The sequence below is a fragment of the Cetorhinus maximus genome, chromosome 20 (genome assembly GCF_964194155.1).
Source record: "Cetorhinus maximus chromosome 20, sCetMax3.hap1.1, whole genome shotgun sequence".
Lineage (NCBI taxonomy): Eukaryota > Metazoa > Chordata > Chondrichthyes > Lamniformes > Cetorhinidae > Cetorhinus > Cetorhinus maximus.
This window is the reverse complement of record NC_135898.1, coordinates 24,819,864-24,843,899: the sequence shown is the minus strand read 5'-3', so window position 1 is coordinate 24,843,899 and position 24,036 is coordinate 24,819,864. Positions and strand designations below refer to the sequence as shown.

The following is a 24,036-nucleotide window of genomic DNA, read 5'->3' as shown; positions in this document are numbered from 1 at the left end:
CGTACATTTGTCTTCACCAATCTTTTTCTCTTCACATACCTATAGAAGCTTTTACAGTCAATTTTTATGTTCCCTGCAAGCTAACTCTCATACTCTATTTTCCCCTTCTTAATCAATCCCTTGGTCCTCCTTTGCTGAATTCTTGTGTGGAACCTTATCGAAAGCCTTTTGAAAATCCAAATACACCACATCCAATGACTCCCCCTTATCTATTCTGCTCGTTACTTCCTCAAAAATCTCCAACAGGTTTGTCAAACATGAATTCCCTCTCATAAAACCATGTTGACTCTGCCCAATCCTGCCATTATTTTTTTTAAGTGTCCAGTTATCACATCCTTTCCAATAGGTTCTAGCATTTTCCTTACAATTGATGTCAGGCTAATAGGTCTGTAGTTCCCTGTGTTCTCTCTTCCTCCCTTCTTAAATAGTGAGTTGGACTTGATGTGGGCTGCCAACCAATCAGCACTCTCTTCACATACAGTATCAATTGTTGTTTTCCTCCCTCATATTGGTATTCTTGTGAAGTGGTCTGATGAGTGCAAGACAAAAAGCTTTGATATGTCTCTTTTTCAGCAATAATGCAATATATCTGCCTCATTTTGTGGCTCCTGGATTATTCTAGCCCAGGTAGGGATTAATAAAGAGTGCAAAATTGAAGATATAAGATGGTATTGAATGCCTCACATGAATACATGCCCCTTTACTACTATTTTTCTTATTAAAATCAGTTCTACTGCGGAATGGATCCAGTTGATGAGTTAACATTTCATCAGGCAGAATGCAGTTTTCTCTTTCTAATTTCATTATCCTTAGGATCCCTGTTAAATGGCAAATACATTATTACTTTTGCTGGATTTTATTCCTTCTTCTCTATAGGCTTCCTCACCCAACGTCCAGACACCTACTCAGGTTCCCCTGCTGATGTCTCCCAGGGAGAAAGGGAGGAGAAACGCCAATATATTTGCTTGTCATGGTAAAACATGCCACCTAGTGAAAGCGTTGTGAACTGCCCTGAGTCTGAACAACACTCCTAATTGAGTGAGAGCAGACAGAGGCTATCTTATTCGTTAGGACAGGTCCTGCTTATATGGGCCTCAGCTATGCCTGTCTCTTTATGGGGTATGTGGAACATTCCTTGTTCCAGTCCTACTCCGGCCCCTTCCCACAACTCTTTCTCCGGTACATCGATGATTACTTTGGTGCTGCTTCATGCGCTCGTCTGGACCTGGAAAAATTTATTAAATTTGCTTCCAATTTCCACCCCTCCATCATTTTCACATGGTCTATCTCTGACATTTCCCTTCCCTTCCTTGACCTCTCTGTCTCAATTTCTGGTAATAGACTGTCCACCAATATCCATTACAAGCCCACCGACTCCCACAGCTACCTCGACTACAGATCCTCACACCCCGCTTCCTGTAAGGACTCCATCCCATTCTCTCAGTTCCTTTGCCTCCATCACATCTGTTCTGATGATGCTACCTTCAAAAACAGTTCCTCTGACATGTCCTCCTTCTTCCTTAACCGAGGTTTTCCACCCACGGTCGTTGACGGGGCCCTCAACCGTGTCCGGCCCATCTCCCGCGCATCCTCCCTCACGCCTTCTCCTCCCTCCCAGAAACATGATAGGGTCCCCCTTGTCCTCACTTATCACCCCACCAGCCTCCGCATTCAAAGGATCATCCTCTGTCATTTCCGCCAACTCCAGCATGATGCCACCACCAAACACATCTTCCCTTCACCCCACCGGTGGCATTCCACAGGGATTGTTCCCTCTGGGACACCCTGGTCCACTCCTCCATCACCCCCTACTCCTCAACCCCCTCCCACGGCACCTTCCCATGCAACCACAGAAGGTGCAACACCTGCCCCTTTACTTCTCCTTTCCTCACCGTCCAAGGGCCCAAACACTACTGTCAAGTGAAGCAGCATTTCACTTGTACTTCCCTCAACTTAGTCTACTGCATTCGCTGCTCCCATTGCGGTTTCCTCTACATTGGAGAGACCAAACGCAGACTGGGTGATCGCTTTGCGGAACACCTTCGGTCTGTCTGCAAGTATGACCCAGACCTCCCTGTCACTTGCCATTTCAACACACCACCCTGCTCTCGTGCCCACATGTCCGTCCTTGGCCTGCTGCATTGTTCCAGTGAGGCTCAACGCAAACTGGAGGAACAGCACCTCATCTTCTGACTAGGCACTTTACAGCTTTCCGGACTGAATATTGAGTTCAACAATTTTAGATCATGAACTCTCTCTTCCATCCCCACCCCCTTTCCGATCCCCCTTTTTTCCATTATTTTTAAAAGTATTTCCATCCATTGTTTTATCTCTACCTTTTAGCCTATTTGGATGCCTTCCCCCCACCCCACCCCCACTAGGGCTATCTGTACCTTGCTCGTCCTATCTACCCTTAATGTCACCTATTAGCACATTCCTTAGATAATATCACCACCTTCAACACCTCTTTGTCCTTTTATCTATGACATCTTTTGGCTATCTCCACCTATCACTGGCCCTCTATCCAGCTCTACCTGTCCCACCCCCCCCCCCCCCCTTAAACCAGCTTATATTTCACCTCTTTTTTATTTTTCCTTAGTTCTGTTGAAGAGTGATACGGACTCAAAACGTTAACTGTGTTCCTCTCCGCAGATGCTGTCAGACCTGCTGAGTTTTTCCAGTTATTTTTATTTTTGTCCTGCTTATTTCGCCTCCATACCAGGAGGTTGATGCATTTAACCAAGTCTACAGGACGTGCCCTGAACACCAAGACCAAAGTCCTCTACCAACTCACATCCAACATATCAAATCCAACCCCTTCAATCGAGACTCAGGGTGAAGTGTTGGAAAATGTCCCTCACCTATCCCCAAAAAGCTAGCATTGAAGAGATGTGCCACTGAATATAATGTGCTGCCTCAGGCTACACTAAATTAAACTTGGGTTTGAGGGAATCAGGACATCTGACCCAACAATAACCTCAGCATCTTTCACAAAGTGATTGGCTGTACGCTTCTGGAGCCTGGATAGGCTAATAGATGCCACATGAAGGCCCGAGGACAACATTGTCAACGCCTTCTTCGAAAGGTGTGAAGCATGGGGGGAGGGCAAACATGGGAACTCTCCAAGAGGCAGACATACCAAATACAGAGGCCAGGGTAATCTCACACCAGCTGAGATGGGCGGGACTTGCCATCTGAGTGCCCAATTTAAAACTGCCGAAAACTGTGCTCGACTCAGTAGCTAGGCCTGGGAGATGCTCACGTGTTCCAAAGACAATCGCGGAGCCTCCATGGAGGGCCGCTCTACTAACATCCACACACAGGCAGCAGACACCCAATGGCAACCTACATGGCGCTCCGTCATCAAAAACAGTGTCAACGTCTCCCGCTGAACAAGGGCAGTCACGGAGCGAGAACGGTGAGAGAGAGACAGAAAGAGAAGGGCACCTGGTTCAGCCAACAGTCCAGCAACCTCCTCCCCGACCGGCCAAGAACCGATGTTCTCACTGTGGGAGAGCCTGTAACATTAAGGTGGAGCTCATGACCCATGGATTATAATGCCTGACCAATCGCGAGGTAGAATTCTCCTCGACACAAGGGATTGCCAATGAGACAAAGCTGATCTAACTAACGGTGCAAGTATGCACTAGAAGGATTTAAGAAGTATTTGGATGTGCACTTGCGACGCCAAGGCATACAAGGCCATGGGCCTAGTGCTGGAAAATGGGATTAGAATAGTTAGATATTGGTTTGACCAGCACTCGGTGGGCCGAAGGGTCTTTTTCTATGCTGTAGACCTCTATGACTCTATTGTACCAGCCTCCTCTAACCATTCTTCGTCTAACCTCCATTCACATATTTTATTCCTTTCTTCCTCATGTGCTTATCTAGTTTCCCCTTTAATGCATCTGTTCCGTGTGTTAACTGCTTTCTGTGGTAGCAATTCCACATTCTCACCACTCTCTGGGGGAGAAGTTTCTTCTGAATTCCCCATTGGATTTATTCGTGACTGTCTTATATTCACGGCTTCTAGTTCTGGTCTCCCCACAAGTGGAGTTCCTAAGGGTAGTGTCCTCGGCCCAAACATCTTCAGCTGCTTCATCAATGACCTTCCTTCCATCATAAGGTCAGAAGTGGGGATGTTCGCTGATGATTGCACAATGTTTAGCACCATTCTCGGCTCCTCAGATACTGAAGCAGTCCATGTCCAACTGCAGCAAGACCTGGACAATATCCAGGCTTGGGCTGACAAGTGGCAAGTAACATTCATGCCACACAAGTGCCAGGCAATGATCATCTCCAACAAGAGGGAATCTAACCATCTTCCCTTGACATTCAATGGCATTACCATTGCTGAATCCCCCACTATCAACATCCTGGGGGTTACCATTGACCAGAAACTGAACTGGACTAGCCATATAAATACTGTGGCTATAAGAGCAGGTCAGAGGCTAGGAATCCTGCGATGAGTAACCCACCTCCTGACTCTCCAAAACCTGTCCACCACCTACAAGGCACAAGTCAGGAGTGTGATGGAATACTTTCCACTTGCCTGGATGAGTGCAGGTCCCACAACACTCAAGAAGCTCAACACATGCAAGACAAAGCTTGACTGATACCCATCCACAAACATTCACTCCCTCCACCACCAATGCACTGTAGCAGCAGTGTGTACCATCTACAAGATGCACTGCAAGAACAAACCAGGGCTCCTTGACAGCACCTTCCAAACCCACGACCACTACCATTTAGAAGGACAAGGGCAGCAGATGCATGGGAGTACCATCAGCTGGAAGTTCCCCTCCAAGCCACTCACCATCCTGACTTGGAAATATATCACCATTCCTTCATTGTCACTGGGTCAAAATCCTGGAACTCCCTCCCTAACAGCACTGTGGGTGTACGTACACCACATGGACTGCAGCGTTCAAGAAGGCAGCTCATCAATACCTTCTCAAGGGAAATAAAGGACGGGCAATAAATGCTGGCTTAGCCAGCAACGCCCACATCCCGTGAATAAATAATAAAAATAACGTGGAAACACCTTCTTTCTCCCCACCCTTTCACAATCTCCAAGACCCATTTGCTAAGACCCAATCTGTGTTCAATGGGATTCCATGGTAACAAAAGTGAGGGTTTCAGCAGATGAGTGGAGACAGGGGCGATGTTAGGGGGGTGGTAATAGGCCGCTTAGTGATGTTATGAATGTGAGGTCAGACATTCATGTCTGGATCAGATGTGACCCCAAGGTTGTGAACAGACTGGCTTAATCTCAAGACAGTTGCCAAGGAGAGGGGTGGAGTCGGTAACTAGGGTAACGAGCTTGGAGTGGGAACTGAAAACAATGGCTTTGGTCTTCCCAATATTAAATTGGGCAAAATTTCTGCTCACCCAGTACCGGATGCTGGAGAATCAGTCTGACCATTTAGCAACAGTGGAGGAGTCGAGAGAGGCGGTGGTGGTGAGGTAGAGCTGGGTGTGCTCAGCATACATGTGAAAATGTGAACAGTGTGTGTTTGGATGATGTTGCCAAGGGGCAGCATGCAGATGTGAAACGCTATAGCCACGAGACCAGGCTTGCCTTCCATTACTGTACTATTTAATTTTCATTTCAAAACAGATCAAAGCAATTTGTACAAGGATATTACCTTTCCAAGCAGAGTATGTTGAATCATTCCAGGCAAATGTAGACCCAACCATATAGAATGATAAACTGCCGACTCCAAAACTGGATACAGTGAGGGAAACCGTTGCATGAGAGCAGATATTTGCTTCTTCACTGGTGATAGATTCCTTAAAAGCCTACGCCTCCCCCTTAACCTTCATAATTAAAAGATAAATATCATGAAACAAACTGATAGGAAGACAAAAAAAGACTTGTATTTATGGCTTGTATAAGGGTGTCTAGTCTTAGCCAGACTTTTCTGGAGTTAAATTAAGAAACACTTCTACCGCTGCTTGGAACTCTCTCCTGCAAATGGCAATTGATGCTGGGTCAACAAATTTTAAATGAGGTAAATAGATTGTTGTTACCCAAACATATGAAGAGATTTGGGACAACGGCAGGTATATGGAGTTAGGTCACAGATCAGCCATTATCACAGAGCGGTGGAACTGGCTTGAGGGGTTAAGTAGCTGCCTCCTGTTCTCATATTTGTATGATTTCAGGGCTTCCCAAAGGGCTTTACAGCCAATGAGGCACTTTTTGTAGTGTCCGCACCGTTGAAATGTAGGAAGCGCAGCAGCCAATTTACACACAGCAAGCTCCCACAAACAGCAATGTGATAATGAACAGATAATCTGATTTTGTGTGTTGATTGAGGGATCAATATTGGCCAGGACACCAGGGACAATTCCCATGCACCTCTTCGAAATAATGTCATGGGATCTTCTGCATGCATCCTAGCAGGCAGATGGGCCCTCATGTTAAAATCTCATTAGAATGGCACCACGTGTGACAGTGGAGTGGGATGCAAACCCAGAACAGGTTAGAAAAATTACTTTAGATATCATTTTACTTTTTGGAAATCTCCAGATAATCCATTCAAAATCCAGATGACCCAGTATGAGTAAAGAGCCATCAAACCAAACAGGGTAACTAGAATTAAATGCATACGTGTTCCATTTTACCTAGAAATTGATTTTTTGTTTCTTCCTGCAGAAGCAGATTCAACCAGAATCCTGGTTTAGCAAATGAAATCTCTAACTTTGTATTTTCCTCTGTGCAATCTGCCCGTTGTTCTTCTGCAGGCAATATCAGTCCTGGGCATTTTTAGAAGTTCAGTTTCATTAATTCACCAAGTATAGGTCAGCCAGCTTGGATAAGTTCAACTGACAACATTCCAGTCCCAAGAAAAAGATTTTCAACAGGACAGTTACAATTTTGTCCTGCGCTAAAGACTCTAGTAAATTGCACCAATTTGATGCGGAAGGGAGTCAAAGATACCAACAAGTCATAAGGCTTTTCTTTTCTTGGCAAAAACTATTTAACCAATCACCTTAAATTGTTGCCCTCATGTTCTTCTACCTTCTACCAATGAGAATTTTCCCTCCATCTACTCAATCCAGAAAGCTCACAATTTGGAACACCTCCATCAACCTGCCTCTCCACCTTCTCTTCTCTAAATTGCGCCAGCTTCACCAATCTCTCACATCTTTTCTGTACCTTCTCCAATGTCTTCACATCCTTCCTAAAGTGTGGTGCCCAGAGCTGGGTGCAATACTCTGGTTAAGGTCAAACCAGTGTTTTATAAAGGTTCACACATTCCTTGCTTTTGGACTCTAATCCCTCTATTTATAAAGCCCAGGACCTTGCATGCCTTTTTGACCACTTTCTCAATCTGCCCAATGATAGCAGCTATATTTCACTCCTGCACTTGTAAGCTAGTCAGGGAAAACTTTTCCTGCACCAGGCACTGTAACCTAGCACAGTAATCCCTTCTTGAAATTAGACATTGGATCACAAGTTGCTGAATGGCATAAACTTCAGCTCATCCAATATTCTGATTCCCGTGTTCTAACTTACAGCAAGTCCCATTCTCCGATCACTGACTAAGCTCCAAAATTCCCTCCCTAATCCCTTCTTTCTTTCTTTAAGATGCTCCTTAGGGCCTACCTCTCTGACCAACATTTCAGTCATTTGCTCTCATATCTCATGAGGCTGTGTTATATTCTATTTGACCATGCTACTGCAGAGCCTTGAAGCAACAAGGTAAAGGTGCTATATAAATGTGCAACTGCAGGATGTGAAGTCTACAATGAATAGTTTTCATTATAAATTTGGACACAGTAACTCACTACGGAAATACAAACCATAGAGGGCAAAGTGTTTAACTTTAAAATGGGTTTTGAACTACATTACATCCTGGTGTAATTATTGCCCGAACGTTAGATTTTATTTACTGTGTTTCAAGAAATCAAGTCAGTTACGATGCAACCCTAACTTCGGACAGAAGCCAACTCTTGGGTCTTCCTTTAGCACCAAGTGGAGATTGATTTATACCACTTAGAAAATATACAATAAATGATTTATCAAAATATAAAGCCTGGAGACCACTCAAAATAATTGAAGATACTAATAACCCCTCTGGCAAGCCTGTAGTAGATCACTACAACTTTGACAGTATTTTATTTTAACTGGCGTTTTGAACCACTTTAGTTGTAATGATTTATGCATGGAATGAGTTACCACAAAACACACATTGTCAGTTCATAGGTGCTGATAGCTCTTTGTTTTATAAGTTTCTACTGTAACTTTGCTTGACTGAGGTCTGAGTTCTCTTATCTGGTTAAAAAAAAATCCCGACTGATTTACCCCTTTCCCTACCTCCGCTAACTCAAGTGCAGGTTGGAATTGCCTGGCTTATATAGCTTAGTCCATTTAATGAAGCCATCACGCTGAAGGGGAGCTTTTGTGGGTTTGTTTGTGGAGGTAAAGTTTTAGTAATGTGGCAACCACTAAGTGAAGCTACAATCGATGCTTTACAATTCATCAGATTCAGATATCAAGTTCCTCCCCCACATACATATTATATTTGGCAATCTTCTCCTCATAATGGATGAAGTCAAGTTCTACCCTCATCTGATCATGCCTCAAATTGTTACCGGACTAGCAAGTGTATCTGCTGGTAGTTAGATACTGTGCTAGCTAGATCACAGTTTGGAGAATACGGCAGGTTTGAAGACATACTGATAAATGTTTGGTTCGATGATTTGGACTGAAGACAACAATATAAATTAGTGGATTCCTAGTCGCAAAATTTACAGAAGGAGCAGTGGGAGATGGCATCAGCATAGAGAAACTTTCAGAATCAACAAGTTCCAGCAATTAATTCATAAACAAGGTTTTCAAAAATTGCTTGAGTTTTGTAGTGGAGTTTACTGTAGTGAGAAAGTACAAATGATGCCACTTGGGTGACAATTTGGCCTATTCATAACAGATTGAAATAGGGATTCAGAATGCACCTTTAAAGAATAATTCACACAAGACAAAAACCAGCATCTACAAGCACTCTGAACAGGCAGCTGCCCTTTCAGTTTTCTGACAGGCTGTTCATACTGGTACAGAAGACTCTGGTGGCCAGTGTCAGCACAAATGTAGAAAATAAAGACACCATCACATTTTGTGGTTGTGACTCAAAACTAGAAACATTAGATAGCCTTCTGTAATCGGTGTTTAGACTTGCTCTGCATTGCTAATTTTCTTTTATTACAGGTTTACAGCATTTGTAGTTTTTTCACTTCCTCCCAGCTATCATTTCCAGGGTAGTGCCCCATCATGCATTACTGCACAGGAGACAGCCATTTGGCCCATCAAGACTATTACAGGTCTATAAGGTGATCTAATCAGTCCCATAGCCCAGCAAGTTCACTTCCCTTAAGTGCTTATTCAATTTCCTTTCGAAATCATTCATTGTCTCTGCCTCACCCTCCATCGAGTTCCAGGTAGTTAGCTGCAGAACAAAGTTCCTCCTCCCATCTCCCTCTTGCCCAAAATATGAAACCTGCATCCCCTGGCCCTTATACCATCAGCTAATAGGAACCTTTTGTCTACCTAACAACTAGTAATACTCTTGGACACCTGTATTAGAACTCCTCTCCATCTCCTTTGCACCAGGGAGTACAACACCAGCTTCTCCAACCTAAAATCCCATATCTCTGGTACCATTTTGGTAATTCTCCTCTGTATCCTCAAAGGAATGGTGACCAGAACTGAACACAATATTGTGGTTCTAGTCTAACCAGAATTGTATAAGGTTCAGCACAACCTCCCAGTTTTTACTCAATCCCACTATGAAGTCTAAGATCCATTTGCTTTGCTAACTGCTCTCTCAATATGTCCTTGCCATCTTCAAAGATCTATGCACACGAATTCCCAGGTTCCTCTGTCCCTGAACTTTGTCCAACATCCCAAATCAAGTTGCAGCTGTTCAAACTCATGTTAAAGGTCTAAAGTCTGAAAAATGATTATCTACTTCCCATGGAAGGCCCACACATTTGATAGGAGGGAAGAATAAATCAAGCTGTTCCAGGTGAGCAAAAAATTTCTCCAGCTTCCAATGTAGACAAACCAGCTGTCAACTCCAAAGTCTCTGGCTGATGCTGCAAGACATCAACTGTGCTACTCAATCACATGCAATTTCCATATAACTCCAACAGCACTATCATTTCAACTTTGCCATTAATTAACCCATATCTTTAGCACCTCAAGTAACTTTATCACTTCAAGAAATATTCTATGGCCTTGAATTATAACTCATTCAGAATGCTTGTCCTGCACTCTTCTGTTCATCAAACTCCAATGAAACTTAAGCTCAAAATCCTTACACCCAATTATAAATTCTCCAGAGTCCGACATTCGAGCCATGATTTCCAATTGTCTCCTAACATTCATAATTCTACCCTCTTCACTAGCTCATTGGTCTTTTATCACCAGGAAATCTTTTCTTCAACCCGGCTTTTGAAAGCATACCACAAACTGATTCCATCGCCCCACAACTGCATTTAGCTTATTTGCTTCATTTAGTTCTGAAGTACTCTAAGGTTTTGACAATAGCACTATTCTACAAATGCACATATGATTATGAAAGATACTAATTGATAGGAGTTTGCAGCCTATTTTCAAAAACCAGTTGTTAATATAAAAATTAAGTAAATTGAAGTTCATTCAGAACTATTCCAAACAATGACAAATTGAACGTCACAAGCAGAACCACTGAATCGTATAATTATAGAAATAGCTTGATAGTTTAGGAGGACATCCAATTCAACAATTCTAAAAAAACCCTGCTTGCTGGGCAAACAGATGAGACTATTTGTCCTTTGAACTGATCTTTCATAGAAACCAACAGCCAAATTTCTAGCTCTCAAGTTTCTGCTTCAATAGGTGGCCAATGCACACTTGCTGATCCATCTTCAGCTTTAAGTCACCATTTCCAAATTAATGACTATATTTTCAATAACTGCAGATTGTACAATAAAATTGGACATAATGTATTAAATATCAATGCAGAAAAACATTCCAATGTAGTTATAATAGCTTACACACACTACCTGTATCCTACAAAGGCACTCAAATAGGAAAAAATACATTCACCTGTGCACATTAACAATTCTAAATGTTAAAAAAGCAGAAAATCAAATGTGACAAATGTATATGTAAACTTGAGCCATTTTCTCCTCTGATCCAATTTATTTTATGTGCATCCCACAATCAATGATTTGCTGCAGTTGCACCAAATTCAACCTATTTACAAAATAGGATGGACTCTAATTGTTCACAATGGCACATAAGTAGTTATCACAGATTTGTCACTTGACTTGTTTGGTTTGGAGGGGCGGGAAAGAGTTGGGGAGGGAGGTTATACATGCCGAGGGCATGAAAATCATACAGCATGGCCTACTTCTACACTTCTATAAATCCAGAATAAACTGGCAGTGCCACCTATGTCATAACTTGTTAAGATATAGCATGGAACAGTCATTAAAATTATGGAGCATCTAATCTCAAAAAGCAGTTTGCTATGGGCTTATTTGAAAGGTAAGGATAGTAGCTGTGCCACCGCCTGCCTCTACCGCACTCAATCTCAGAACCTAATATTCAGCTTTAAGACAATTTATACAGAAAAATCTCAACTACAGGGGGTGAACAAAATACCCAACATGTTGCATCAGAGCAGTTAAATGCATTTACAAGTTTGATACAATTCCTGTGACAACAGGATATTCAGTAGCAGCCATGTACATCTCCACAGGATAGGCAAGGGAGAGTTTGGGCTCATTCATCCAGTGGGGTGTAAAAAGGTAGAGACATTGTGCAGGACACCGAAATCAAAAAAGGTACAAAAGACAATAATGATTAGATGGTGCCAAGTTGGGAGTTGTAAAAAGCTAGATTATAGTAATTATATTTAGCTCGACCTTCTAAGAAATCTTGATCTTTATTTCAGTGGAATTCACGTAAGCTGGTATTTATTGTAAAGCTCAGAATACTTACCATACTAACAGATAAAAGACAAGGAAAAAGTTATTCATCTGAGAGAAGTATGCAGCACAGCAAAGAATCTCTCAAGAACCTTAAGCTTTACTACACAATACAGAAGCAAGGCATTGTTGCTACACAGATCAAGTAACTGGTGAAATGAAACAGAGGCTCCAAAATATATCAAGACATTAAAATCCAAATACAAACTTAAACCCCAAAACCTTCAGTCATTTAATTCAGTTAGTGTTTTATTGCAATTCAACTGCTGTTAAGTACTGAAGAGTCAATTATATAAAATTATTTGGGCAGGTATAGTATTTTCAATTATATAAAATTACTTGGCCAGGTATAGCATTTTCCTACTAATTGCTTCCAAACCTTTCCTAGTAATTGCTTCAAGCGTTTGAAAGGACACACGGTAAACACATGATTTTTAAAAAATGGTTTTATGAATTGTTTTATTGTATAAAACACACTTGCCTAACCTAATTGTTGACAAACTGCTGTATTTTCTAGTTATATTTTCATACAGCTTTAAATCTAAACTGTAGGACATACAAACAGGTCTTTCAGATTATATTGAACACTAAAGTCATCTCCTAAAACTCTTCCCATTTTATTTTAACTACTCTTTTTAAAAAAAATATGCCAAGTATCCCCAGGTTTCTTCTGTCCAAATTACAGTACGACAGTAGGGAGGAAGAGGGTAGGTTCAAAACTGGGCTTTATGCAGTTTTTTGCTGTCCCTTCTTCCCAATCAGAGACTTGTGGATGTGAGGAATCACACCTGTAAGAGAAAATAAAATAAAATGAAGTGTACAAGTGCGACAACTTTATCCCAAACGCATTCCCTCATTCCCCTCCATGATAGGTTTCCCTCACATGGAAAAGACCAACATGCAGCAGTTAAAGTTGAACAATGGGAAGTATGTGAGCTATATAAAAAAAATCACATAACTATGGTCTAAAATATCCAATGAGGTCCTGTCCCATTGGTATTTCTACAAGTTAAAGTCAGGCATCTCCTATAGATTATTTGAAACCATCTATGTTGAGGACTTCAGGTTGACGACTGCTTAAACGTGATTTACCAACTAGCTAAGAATCTTTTCCATGTTTCTGCTACTAATACCAGTAACACTCAAGAAAAGCAAAAATAGTTCAAGTTATTTTGGGGAAGGCAATTCCAAGAACGTCAAACTAGAAGTTGAAACACCTTAGGTGATGGATGAAAAAAATATAATTTTGCTTGCCTCGCTGATGCCTTTGTTCCACAACCTCTCTTTAACCCCTCCATGACCTATTTTATAGGCAAAGGCCTTCTGCATACTAGAGAAACACCTGCAGACTGCAGTTCCCAAGAGCTAATGGATCTGCTCGAGTACATGAACAAACCTTTCCTGTGATTTATGACGCGGGGGTGGGGCAGGAAAGGGACAGTAAAGAAGCCCTTGTGCAGTTTTGAAAAGTTACTATTTCTGATATTAAAAATCCTTCAAGATCAAACTTGCTGGGGTACAATTCCACAGCTATCTGCCATTCTCTAGTACTGAACACGAGTAATAATATCAGAAACTGGAGAACATAAATAACAGGCTATTCAATTAGAATGGGCATTATGGAAGAGCTTACTTTATCCTCATTGGACATTCAAAGTATATTTTCATGCGAGAGCAATCAGAAGTAGGGACTCTGGCAATTTCCCTCCCTGATAAATTAAATCTTTCCAGCAGTAACCCGTGTAAAACAAATCAGACGACAAATGTCAGAGCTGCCTGGTCTTCTTGGCTCTACAAAGTACAGGGATTTAACAGCTAATCAAGAACAAAAATCCTTTCCATTTATCTTCCTTAAATCAATGTGTCCTTTCAATATTGTGCTTAATTGAGTTAGATCTACACGCCAAATGGAAGATTGGGTAAACACACTGCACAGACAAAGCTCAACTGATCAGGACAGCCATTCATTTAAAGACAGGCCCTGCTGGAGATACAGGTGTCCAGCTGCTGAACAAGAACAGATCAAGCTGAACTGTAATGCTCTCCTTGCCATCCATGACACTCACTGATTTTCACTAAGTGCGAGTGCCTAGGTCGTACCAGGGAACCAGTCCTCATTGAAATCATATCTAACAAGTCAATTTAGAGAGATGTAGGAAAGGAAAAACAATATCACTGCACTGAATTATAACTCAGCAGTATGCACACTTTCATAACAACAAAACACTTAACTTGAGCTAACCTCAAAGTAATTCTTTCAGTGCCAAGATAGAATCTTCACTGAATTTCTAATGATCTTAGAATACAGGATTTTCAGGTGACGTAAAAGCTTAGTGCCCTGTGACTAATGCACAATAGCCACTCTAACCATGACATATCCAAATCAGAGTAATGAACATAATCTTCAGCAATTGTCTAATCTAAAAGACTCTCTATTTGAAGTTATTAAAAAGTGGCCCCACCAGACGTCTGAGGCCAGCTCAAGAGCAATATGGATGGCTATTGACATTTGTGGGAGTGTGCGACATACAAAACACCATGCACGCAGTGCAGTGGCTTTAACAACATTCTACAATTTCGCCAAGAATTCAAAAAAAATCTACTCCCAATGAGTCAGCTCTATAATTCTATTGCAATTAAAGTAAAACATTAATTAGCATAGCTAACATTCACTGTATGTAGCAAACTAGAGATGAAGGGCTAGTAACACATATTTGTTAAGATAATAAAGTTTATGAAGTAACTGGTAGACTCCAAAGTTCCAGCATAATCTTAAATTTGTTCCACCTTTTCAATTTACAAACCTTATTAGGGTCTTCCCTTAAATTGCTCAGGGAGTCCCACCATTACATTACTTAATTGTAATTCTGAAAAAGTTCAAAGTCCAAGGTAATACCCAGAAATGATTTATATATTTTGGATACAGTACATCATTCTTCTCCGTGATATTCATGCACAGCAGCAGTTCCCTGAAAGTCACCACTACTGTACAAAGTTAACACATACCGCCACCAGCAATGGTTGCCTTGATCAGCGAATCCAGCTCCTCATCACCTCTGATGGCCAACTGCAAGTGACGTGGCGTAATGCGCTTTACTTTCAGGTCCTTAGATGCATTTCCTGCCAACTCCAACACCTACAGAATATCAAGTTAGCTTGAATAAAATTATAGCTCCTTAAATAGATTAAAGTTAAAAGCATCTATACAGCAAAACAGGAATTTCAACAGCAATAGGTGTTGTTTTCACAAGTTATGTTGCAAACAAACGAGGTGAGGTGAAAGCTGGCCAATGTTCCCTTATCTCCGCGTTTCAGGAGTGGGGAAATGGAGGAAGGCCAAGAGGAAATAAATCCAACACTCAGCATCCAACATGTTCAACTCCACTGGTTTTTAAATTCTCTTTGTAACTCCCAAAGTCTTATCTAGCTCCAACTCATACCCATAAACATCAGCCTCCTTTCCACCGGAATATCCCACTCAGTTCTCTCCACATGGTCAGCTCCCTCACTGCTTTCAGAAATGGTCTCTTTGACCATGCCTTTGGTTCCCCCATCCCCATCTGGTTTCCTTCTATGCTAAAGTCCTTTTCTCCTCATTGAAAGGCAGAGGCATGATCCTGTACGAGGTGAGGTGAAAGCTGGCCACTATACACGTGCAGATAACTTTCAAAACCCTCCATGAACTCACCTCACCCTACAACTTCAGTGACTACCTCCCAACACAAATTTCAATCTGCTTTTAAGCTTCTCCTTACCACCCACACCATCGGTGGTCACGAAGCTCCTGCCTTCTGGAATTTCCTGCTAAGGTATTTCTGTCTTATCACATCCTACTCAGTTCTTGAAAAGCTCTCCTAAAGATCCTCTGATTCCCTTATCTTAATCATATCTATTTATCCCTGCTCCTCAGCATAAGCTATTTGCTACTTTAAATCTTCTTGCATATGAAGAATGCTATAGAAATGCACACTTCTGAGGAAAAAAAGTCAGAGCAGTTTACATCAAGGTAGTCAAGAATGTCAAACAAATCAAACACAGGCAGTTATTTTGTAACCTTAATTTCATTCACTTGGCCTAAACCAAGAAAATTTCCTTGTTTTTGAAACAGGTCAACTTCATCCTCACCTACCTCAGCAGTGAGATACTCAAGGATAGCTGCACTGTACACTGCAGCTGTAGCACCCACTCGTCCATGACTAGTGGTACGAGTCTTCAAATGCCTATGAATACGACCTACAGGAAACTAAAAGAAAGAATACCAAGTGAAAATATCATCCTAGTCAAAAGGCACATTCTAAGTGAGGAATACCATCCATTGGAACTTTTCACTTACATTTGTTTACATTTTAACCCAAGGGTCTGAAAAGATTTTTAAAATAAAGCACGAGAAGTCTATTTTTCTTCAAAAATTAGTCAAAATTTCACTTCTCGCTTCTCTGCTTCATCTTCAAACTCCTTGTCCCCAAGTTTTGCTGCTGTGAGTTATAACTCTTATCTGAGTAATTGTTCCACAATTACCAGCATGACTGAACCCTCTCCAACGCATTTGGATTGTTAACAGAAATCCTAGCTAATTATCCCACCGAAAGATGGTTTCACCTCAAACCCAACTCAAAAATGAAAACTACATTTCTGCAGGCCATGTCATTGGCTTTGACTGTTGCATTATTTTATCTTCTCTAAGCATTTTAGAGGTTGGTTTCACAAATGTTTGCCGCTTTTGCTAGTAACCCAAAAGGGAGTTGCACAGTCATAGTTAAATAATAATTACGTTATCTATCTTCCAATGGCCATTCCTTCAACGCAAACATGTTTGTATTGCTGCACTGTTTTACTCTGCTGAAGATGGGTCATTTTCATAAAATGGCCTCAGCTAAGTATCTTGTCCATTTGAGCACCAGACTTTTAGGAAGAATGTCATGGTCTCCAAACAGAGAAAAGCAAGACGGTGACAGACACAGAAAGCGCAAGCTGGAGTCCAGAAAGGTTCAAGGGATAAGAGACCAGCTGTGTGAACAGACTACAGAAGCTTGAGCACGGAAAGTTATGGGAGGTGTTCAAAATTGAGGGAATTTGACAGAGAGAAACTGTTTCTGCTGGCAGGAGGGTGTGCAACCAGAGATCACAGATTAAAAGGTCCAGAGCAGAGGAAAGCAGGTGAAATTGTATAATGAAGCAAGTTGCTACCATCTGGAATGCACTCCCTGAAAGGGTGCTGGAAGCAGCTTTAATTGTAACTTACAGCAAGGCTTTAGGAAACGTGGAATTAATTTGATAGCTTTTTCAAAGAGTCAACACATGTATGGAGGCCATTCGGCCTCCTCCTGTTCCATACCTTTCAACTACTTTTGCCCAAAAGCTTGTGGATGTGGCATCAACTGAAATTTAAAAGAATATTTTTTGTCAAGGAAGAGTAACCGGGGAGATGGAGTGGTTTAAGGGGATTCAGGGGTGTCTGGAACCCACTATCTGAGAGGCTGGTAGAGGGAGAAACCCTCATAATAGTTAAAATGTACTTGGGAATAAACTTAAAAAGTGCAGTAACCTGCAAGGCTACAGACCAAGAGGTGGAAAGTGGGATTAAGATGGATGGCTAGTTGTTGGTCAGTGTGGACACAATGGACCAAAAGACCACCTTCCGTTCTGTAAATTTCTGTTAGAGTCACATTGAACTTGAAACATTAACTGTTTCTCTCTCCACAGATGCTGAGGTTTTTCCAGTATTTTGCATTAGAACATAGAAATTTACAGTAATAAAAACAAAGTTAAATAGAATGACAGTATAGATCAGCCAATCAAATGGCAGGACAGACTTGAGGGAACAAATGCCCTACTTCTGTTCCAACAGACTATCTTCATACACAAATTCCCCACATACATCTTGCTTCTCTAGGCAAATTAAAAATTAGCAAAGGAAACCAAATTTAACTTTAAAGGGCAGCAGGTGCATGGATGTCATTCGTACCACTACAGAAGCACATCAAAAGTACCATGCAACATTGTGTTGAGTGTGTTCAATGTCATGCCTAACATCCCCAATGTAAACACAGAAATTAACATAACGGCACAACGCAGGGAGTACACCCATATAAATACATCTCGCGACAAACCTCATTGTGAATGTTCACAAACTAACACTTCAAATAAGTGCAAGAACCTCCTGGCTATCCATGGGATGCCCACTAGCTATTCGTGAGTAATTTTACACTAAACAAGCAATTCAATAAGATTAAACCACCCCCCCACCCAAAAAACCCAAACCATACAGGAGAAGTCCTGGCTGCTTTCCGCTTTCTTTGCCAAAGGGCCAGGATTCCAATTAAAACGCTCCTATTGTCACCTGATTCAGCACGGACTGGGAATCAGACTTGGAAACTTTCCGATGTAACTTGCTGTCATTTGATTTGATAATGCACAGCAGGATGTTTTACTTTGTTAAAGGCACTATACAAGTGTAATTTCTTGCTGCCCTACTCAGTGAGCAAACTCTTGACTGAGAGGGGGTGGAGTCAAGTTTAACAGTGACCAAACAGCCAGAGTTTACATTTAGACATTGCTTTAAAAACATCTACACTAAGTTTAAGAAACTTGTTCTAATAGGAATGATTACTTGTTTATTTTTTTTAAACTTATGCCAAAAACTCAGATCCACACCAGTTAATTGCTGAATTGGTAGAAACAATTTGAAAATGGAAGTCAATCACATTGGATGATGCCAAATTTCAAATCAGCTCTCTATAACTTCTATGAATATTGCCCGAATTGCTCATAAAATAACGTTGAAAGATTAGCTGAATTTGGTCAGGCTTTTTACTTCACAGAGCACATTTCCTGGCAGAGTCAGAGACGCTTCACATATTTTTTGGAGGGGAGCAGTCTCAAAAATTCTGCAGCCTATTATATGCTACCTTTTTTCTCCCTTCTGCAAACTTTACAAAGCTTCAGCAACTCTATACAAAACTAAACAACCCTATCCAAACGGACTTAAGTTAATTATGAACTTCAGTTTGAAAAACAATCCAACAAAAGCACCAACATAAGCCCATGTCAACTTTCATTCATGCAGCATATTACTGTTGGTACACAGGACTATTCTCTTCCCTCCACCCTCAATTAGTGCAGGAAGGTTATTGAGTAAGCAGCGGAGCCATCCCAGATCTGATGCAAGTTAGTTGATCGCACCCAGGGCAGTTAGGTGTTATCCAACTTCACCCAGAAGGATGAAGAATCACCAATGTAGAGATGCAGAGCTCAGCAAGGCAGAGAACGTGAAACTCTCAAAAGGCTTTTTTCTTTCCCTCTCGAGGGTATTGATCAATTCCTTCAGGACCTGACTAATGCAATTACTTCAGTGATCATAAAGCTTGACATGACCAGTTTTTTAAACATATAATTTGTAATCTACATGTGTGCAGCATGGGCAGGGCTGATTTCTAGTCATCCTAAGAATGTGGCTGTCCCCTTGAATTCTGCAGTGAGTAGTGGTGTAGTTGGATGGAGTAGCCCAGGGAGTTCCCATTGACTGCAGAAAGTCTTATGGCTTCAGGTCAAATAAAGTCAAGGAAAGCCGATTATCTTATGAGCTGGTTCCCATTCCTCCATGCTGAAAGTTACTTGGCGAAAGCACAAACACAATCTATCTTAAATGGCTTTGTCATCCTCCTGACTGAGCTGGTTGAGTCCTGAAGGGCAAAGCTGCCAGATTGGGACTGCCAGGAGATGCTGACATTGGGCTGCTGATCTTGTCTCCACAGATGGTAACCCCCATTGTAGAGTGTAGCTCCATGACTGTGCTAAGTGGAACAGAAAGGCTGATGGAGTAGTCCAAGACAGGATAGCAATGTGGCACTGTGGGCCAGCAGAATGCAATCAGATCCCTCACTCAAAGCGGGGTGTAGAAGGGTGTGCCAAATTTCATACAATCCAAAGGTTAACTGGCACACTAAAACACCCAAACCTACGGGCTAGAGATAGTGTGAAGCAGATAAAGGTAGATGTTTGCAAACATCTTAGCCAAAAGTACTAAATGGACAACTATACTTGATTTCCCACCCACCCCCACTCCTCATCATAGATGCCAGCGTCCAACCAATTCAGCTAACTGACATTAATCAGCAGTATATTATTGAGTGTACCGGACACAGTGAAGGTTTTGGGCTCTGACAACAGGGGTAAGGATGTGAACTAGAATTAGCTGTCTCACTAGTAAAGCTATTCCAGTGCAGCTGGTATCTGTCCAATGGAGAAAAATTAACCAAACAGGATAAATCTAGCCTAACCAGTTGCTGTTACATCAGCCTGTTCCAGTCATCAGTTAAGCAAGTAGGAGTTACCAATAGCACCATTAAACAGCATCTAATTGCCAATAACCTCAGATGTTCTGTTCACATTCTTCTAGAAACACTGCTCCAGAACTCAACTGCAGCCTTAATGCAGATGTTCATTCAAGAGCTGAATGCTAGAGGAGAGGCAGAAATACCTGTCTTTGAAATGCACCATCTTATGTTATCAAGGAGCCCTGGTCAAACACAGTTCAATGGGAAAGCTATTGAATGCCTGGACTGGTACCTGACACATTAGGAAAATAGTAATTTGAAAGCCAATCACTATAACAGGTCCTTCAGGGATATAATCCTCAGATGTCTCAACTGTCTGAATAAGTTACTTGTCGATCATTCCATTGGGGGCATTTTTTATATTAAATATGCTATAGAACTACATGTACAATGACCCATTTAGTTTTACTAGTAGCAGCTCAATAAGTTGGAGACTTGGTCCCAATTCTGAAAACACGTTTCACACCCTTAAATCTATTTGGAACACAAAGCCTACCTGTAACCCTGCTCTCTGAGAGCGGGAAACTGCTTTAGCCTTGGCCTTTCCCGAGTCCTTCCCAGCTTTCCCGCCAGCCTGCCAGAGAGAGACAGAAGCAACACCAGTTAAAATGTTTTCTACAGATCAAGAGAAAGATGCAACACTTTCACATACAAAAGGATAGCTCATTAATCATTTTCACTTTAGAGAGATGCTTAAAAAATAAACTAGGATTCAACTTTTAACAGAAATTCTCTTGTATACAGTTGTTTTTAAGACAATGTTAAAATATTCTGGCTCTGTATTAGGCCAGTAAGATGCACATTACTACAAATTTATATGTTGTGAAAGTAGGAACATTTATAGTGTTGATCAGTACATGGTATTTTTTAAAAATTAGATGTTAGTGTTTCAAAAGAGAGACAAGTTGCATTTTAATTCTCACTAGAGATCACATGATGCAAATTCAACATTGAGTTGAAACAGCAGGCAGTACTCCAGAATTGAGCTGGAATGGTAATTTTATACACAGCTACATCTTTATTTGGGCTAAATAAGTATTTAACAAATTACAAAAAAAAGTTATTCAAAAATCCCATTCAAGGTATATAGAATACCTTTTAATTATGCAACTGCTGGCACTTCACAATTGGAGATACTGGTCCAGTCTTCCAAATATAGTAAAGTATTCAAGAAATTCAGGAAACAAAATGTATCTGTAAAGAACTTTTAAGATAATGAGCCTACTTTCAACACACTGGAATTGATTATTTCTATTCCTAATTAGTACTACTTCAGAAATGATGCACACTTTCACAAGGTTAATCAAAACTTTGTCTCTCAAAATACATCGACCTCAACAACAACAATCTGAATTTGGTGTCTTGGCTGATTTGAGCACGGTGTGGACTATGAACAGCACACGATTAGGATGCACATAACTAAAACTTGAAAAGGGACATATAAACCAACTTACAAACTTTAGCAAGTCAGATTTGTTTTGAATGTTAAAAACCTAGTGCTCCAAGATGGAGTTAAGAGAAGAAAATATTTACAACTGGTAGTTTGTTCAGTGGCAGAATTATTCAGTTCAAGTACCACATCAAATCTTAATTTTGCGATTAGTTGAGACCACTTAAGGGAGTAGATGCAAATTAAATACTGACAATCAAATCTAATGTTCAGCTATTCAGCCTGCAAGCAAAAGAAATGCACCCTTCACCCAGTCAATGCCAACTTCGAGATCAGTCACAAACGCGCATCTAATTCATCTAAGTGAGATTGGAAACTGGACAGTGCAGGTGGACAAGAATTCAATCTGCTTAGATACAAACTGACAATGAATCTCTTACAGAACAGATCCATTAACTAAGCTTTACATTTTACATAAAAGCTTGTGACAAATTCAAATGACTTAGTAGCAATTAGTACCCATTTTAGGCATTAAAATATTTGAAGCTGTAGATTTCCACCCTCTCCTATAAATATAGTGCACTTGACACTTACATTCAAATAAGTAAATTCCTACTTTTATAATATTGTTTAGTTTGTCCGCATCCTTCAAAACTTTAATCACATCAACAGTCCAACTGCTTATGTGTAGGCTGTGGAAATATTCATAATATTTTATTACACAACTGAAACAAACAAAATTTCAAACTGATCATTTCAAAGATAAAAAAATTAAGGTTGGGTTCGTCTTCAACATTTACTCCTTACTTTCCTCCCTTTTGGAAAGTAGCTCTGCCAGTCATTTTGCAAAACATTAAAAGGCAATCTTGTAACTAAACCAGACTCGGTAACATGCATTTTAAAAAGAAAGTTACACCAGCATCCAAAGAAAAAGGTAACCTTAAAATTGTCTGAACTGTAAAGTGAGACTTCTGGACAATATTCAATCACAAACACCAGCCTAAAAGTTAACTCAATTCTGAATTGCAGTCTCAGTTAGCGAGTCATTAAACTTGCTGGGGGACAAATATGGGCAGCAAGATGGGATCAGCGCTTTTAAAAAAAATTCAATATTTGCAAAACATGTCAAATCCGAGCTGTGCAATGGGAGTGAATTGGGGGGAGAAAAGAGGAGGACAGATTTTCCCGCCAGTTCCTTGTCAGAGAGAGAGGGAAAAAACAAAAACAGCAACAAACCCAGTGGACAGGAGGGGGTGGGGGGGGGAAGGAGTCAGAGGCAAAGAAACCTTCCAGAAAAGCAAACCTTCCCCCAGTGAAAGAAAAAAAAAGGGAAAAGAAGGGGGGTAAGAGGAAGAAAAACTCCTGTTGCAACAAATGCAAATAAATAAAAACCCAGTCACCAACAGGAGCTGCTTATAAAAACACGCCCCACTGCCAACCCGGGAGGGAGGAACAAGCAAAGAAAAAAACCCCGAATTTTCAAACGTACGTTGGAGAAAAAAAAAACATTTAAAATGGGGGAATTAGAACACTCAATGGTTTTTTTTAAAAAAGAGGGAACATAAATGTTAAAGGCAGTGAAGAAAATGAGAGGCCGAGCACAGGGAGAGGCAGATTAATTATAACTCCAATAACATATAAATATAGATAGATAGAGGAAGAGGGGAAGGGGTGGTTCAACCCCCGGGGCCGGTTACCCGCGCTCTTCGCACGGCGGCTGTCAAAAAGGCGCCATCCGCTGAAGGGGGAGGAAAAATGCCGCCCGCCGGGGGAGAATGAATAATGGCGAGAGAGGGGTACTGGCCCCGGTATATATCCCCTCCTCTCTCTCTCTCGGTCGGTCGGTGTCACGGAGCCGCCCGGTACTCACCATGTTTCTCCTCTCTCTCTCTCTCTCGCTTCTCTCTCTTTCTCAAACAATAACCGACACCGCGCGCGGGGGGCCCGCCGACATCCGGGCACTGCCGCCCCGCCAGGCCCGCCCAGCCAATCACCGCCCCCCACACTCATTCAAACCCCGCCGGCCCTCCAATCACCGCCCGCCTTCTTCCAAAGTCTTCCCTCCCGTCAACGGTTTTTCTCCCCCCCACCCCCCCCCCATTTTTTTTTCCTTTACACACCGCCCCCCCTCTCTTCCCCATCGCGGGCTTTTTGAGTTTCTCTGGCAACCGTTAATTTTTCCCTCTCTCCAGTTTAAAGTTTCGCTCGATTTACCGAAGGAAAAAAATAGGGTGAGGGAAGGCCCGTGTTTGACATGTGAAGGACGACCAATCGGACTGGAGTTTTCACAATTGTCCCGCCCACCCCTCAGTATTATGCGCATTTTTT

General features: G+C 41.4%; 1 protein-coding gene across 1 annotated transcript; it reads right to left on the bottom strand.

Annotated features, from left to right (window-relative positions):
* Nucleotides 1-12,413: 12,413 nt before the first annotated feature.
* Nucleotides 12,414-23,716, bottom strand: LOC144694976 (histone H2A.V). The gene is made up of 5 exons (XM_078565797.1): nt 23,579-23,716; nt 20,815-20,892; nt 16,112-16,225; nt 14,989-15,118; nt 12,414-12,770 (listed from the first exon to the last, which is right to left on the bottom strand). The coding sequence occupies exons 1-5, from the start codon at nt 23,579-23,581 to the stop codon at nt 12,709-12,711; spliced, it is 387 nt and encodes a 128-aa protein (XP_078421923.1). The 5' UTR covers nt 23,582-23,716; the 3' UTR covers nt 12,414-12,708.
* Nucleotides 23,717-24,036: the final 320 nt, after the last annotated feature.

Bases quoted from the DNA above. Each gene is read 5' to 3' on its own strand.
- LOC144694976 (XM_078565797.1), bottom strand. The intron at 15,119-16,111 runs GTAGGTGAGGAT...GATATTCTGTAG, and splicing joins TTGAGTATCTCACTGCTGAG to GTGTTGGAGTTGGCAGGAAA. The intron at 12,771-14,988 runs GTATGTGTTAAC...TTTCTCTTACAG, and splicing joins GGCAACCATTGCTGGTGGCG to GTGTGATTCCTCACATCCAC.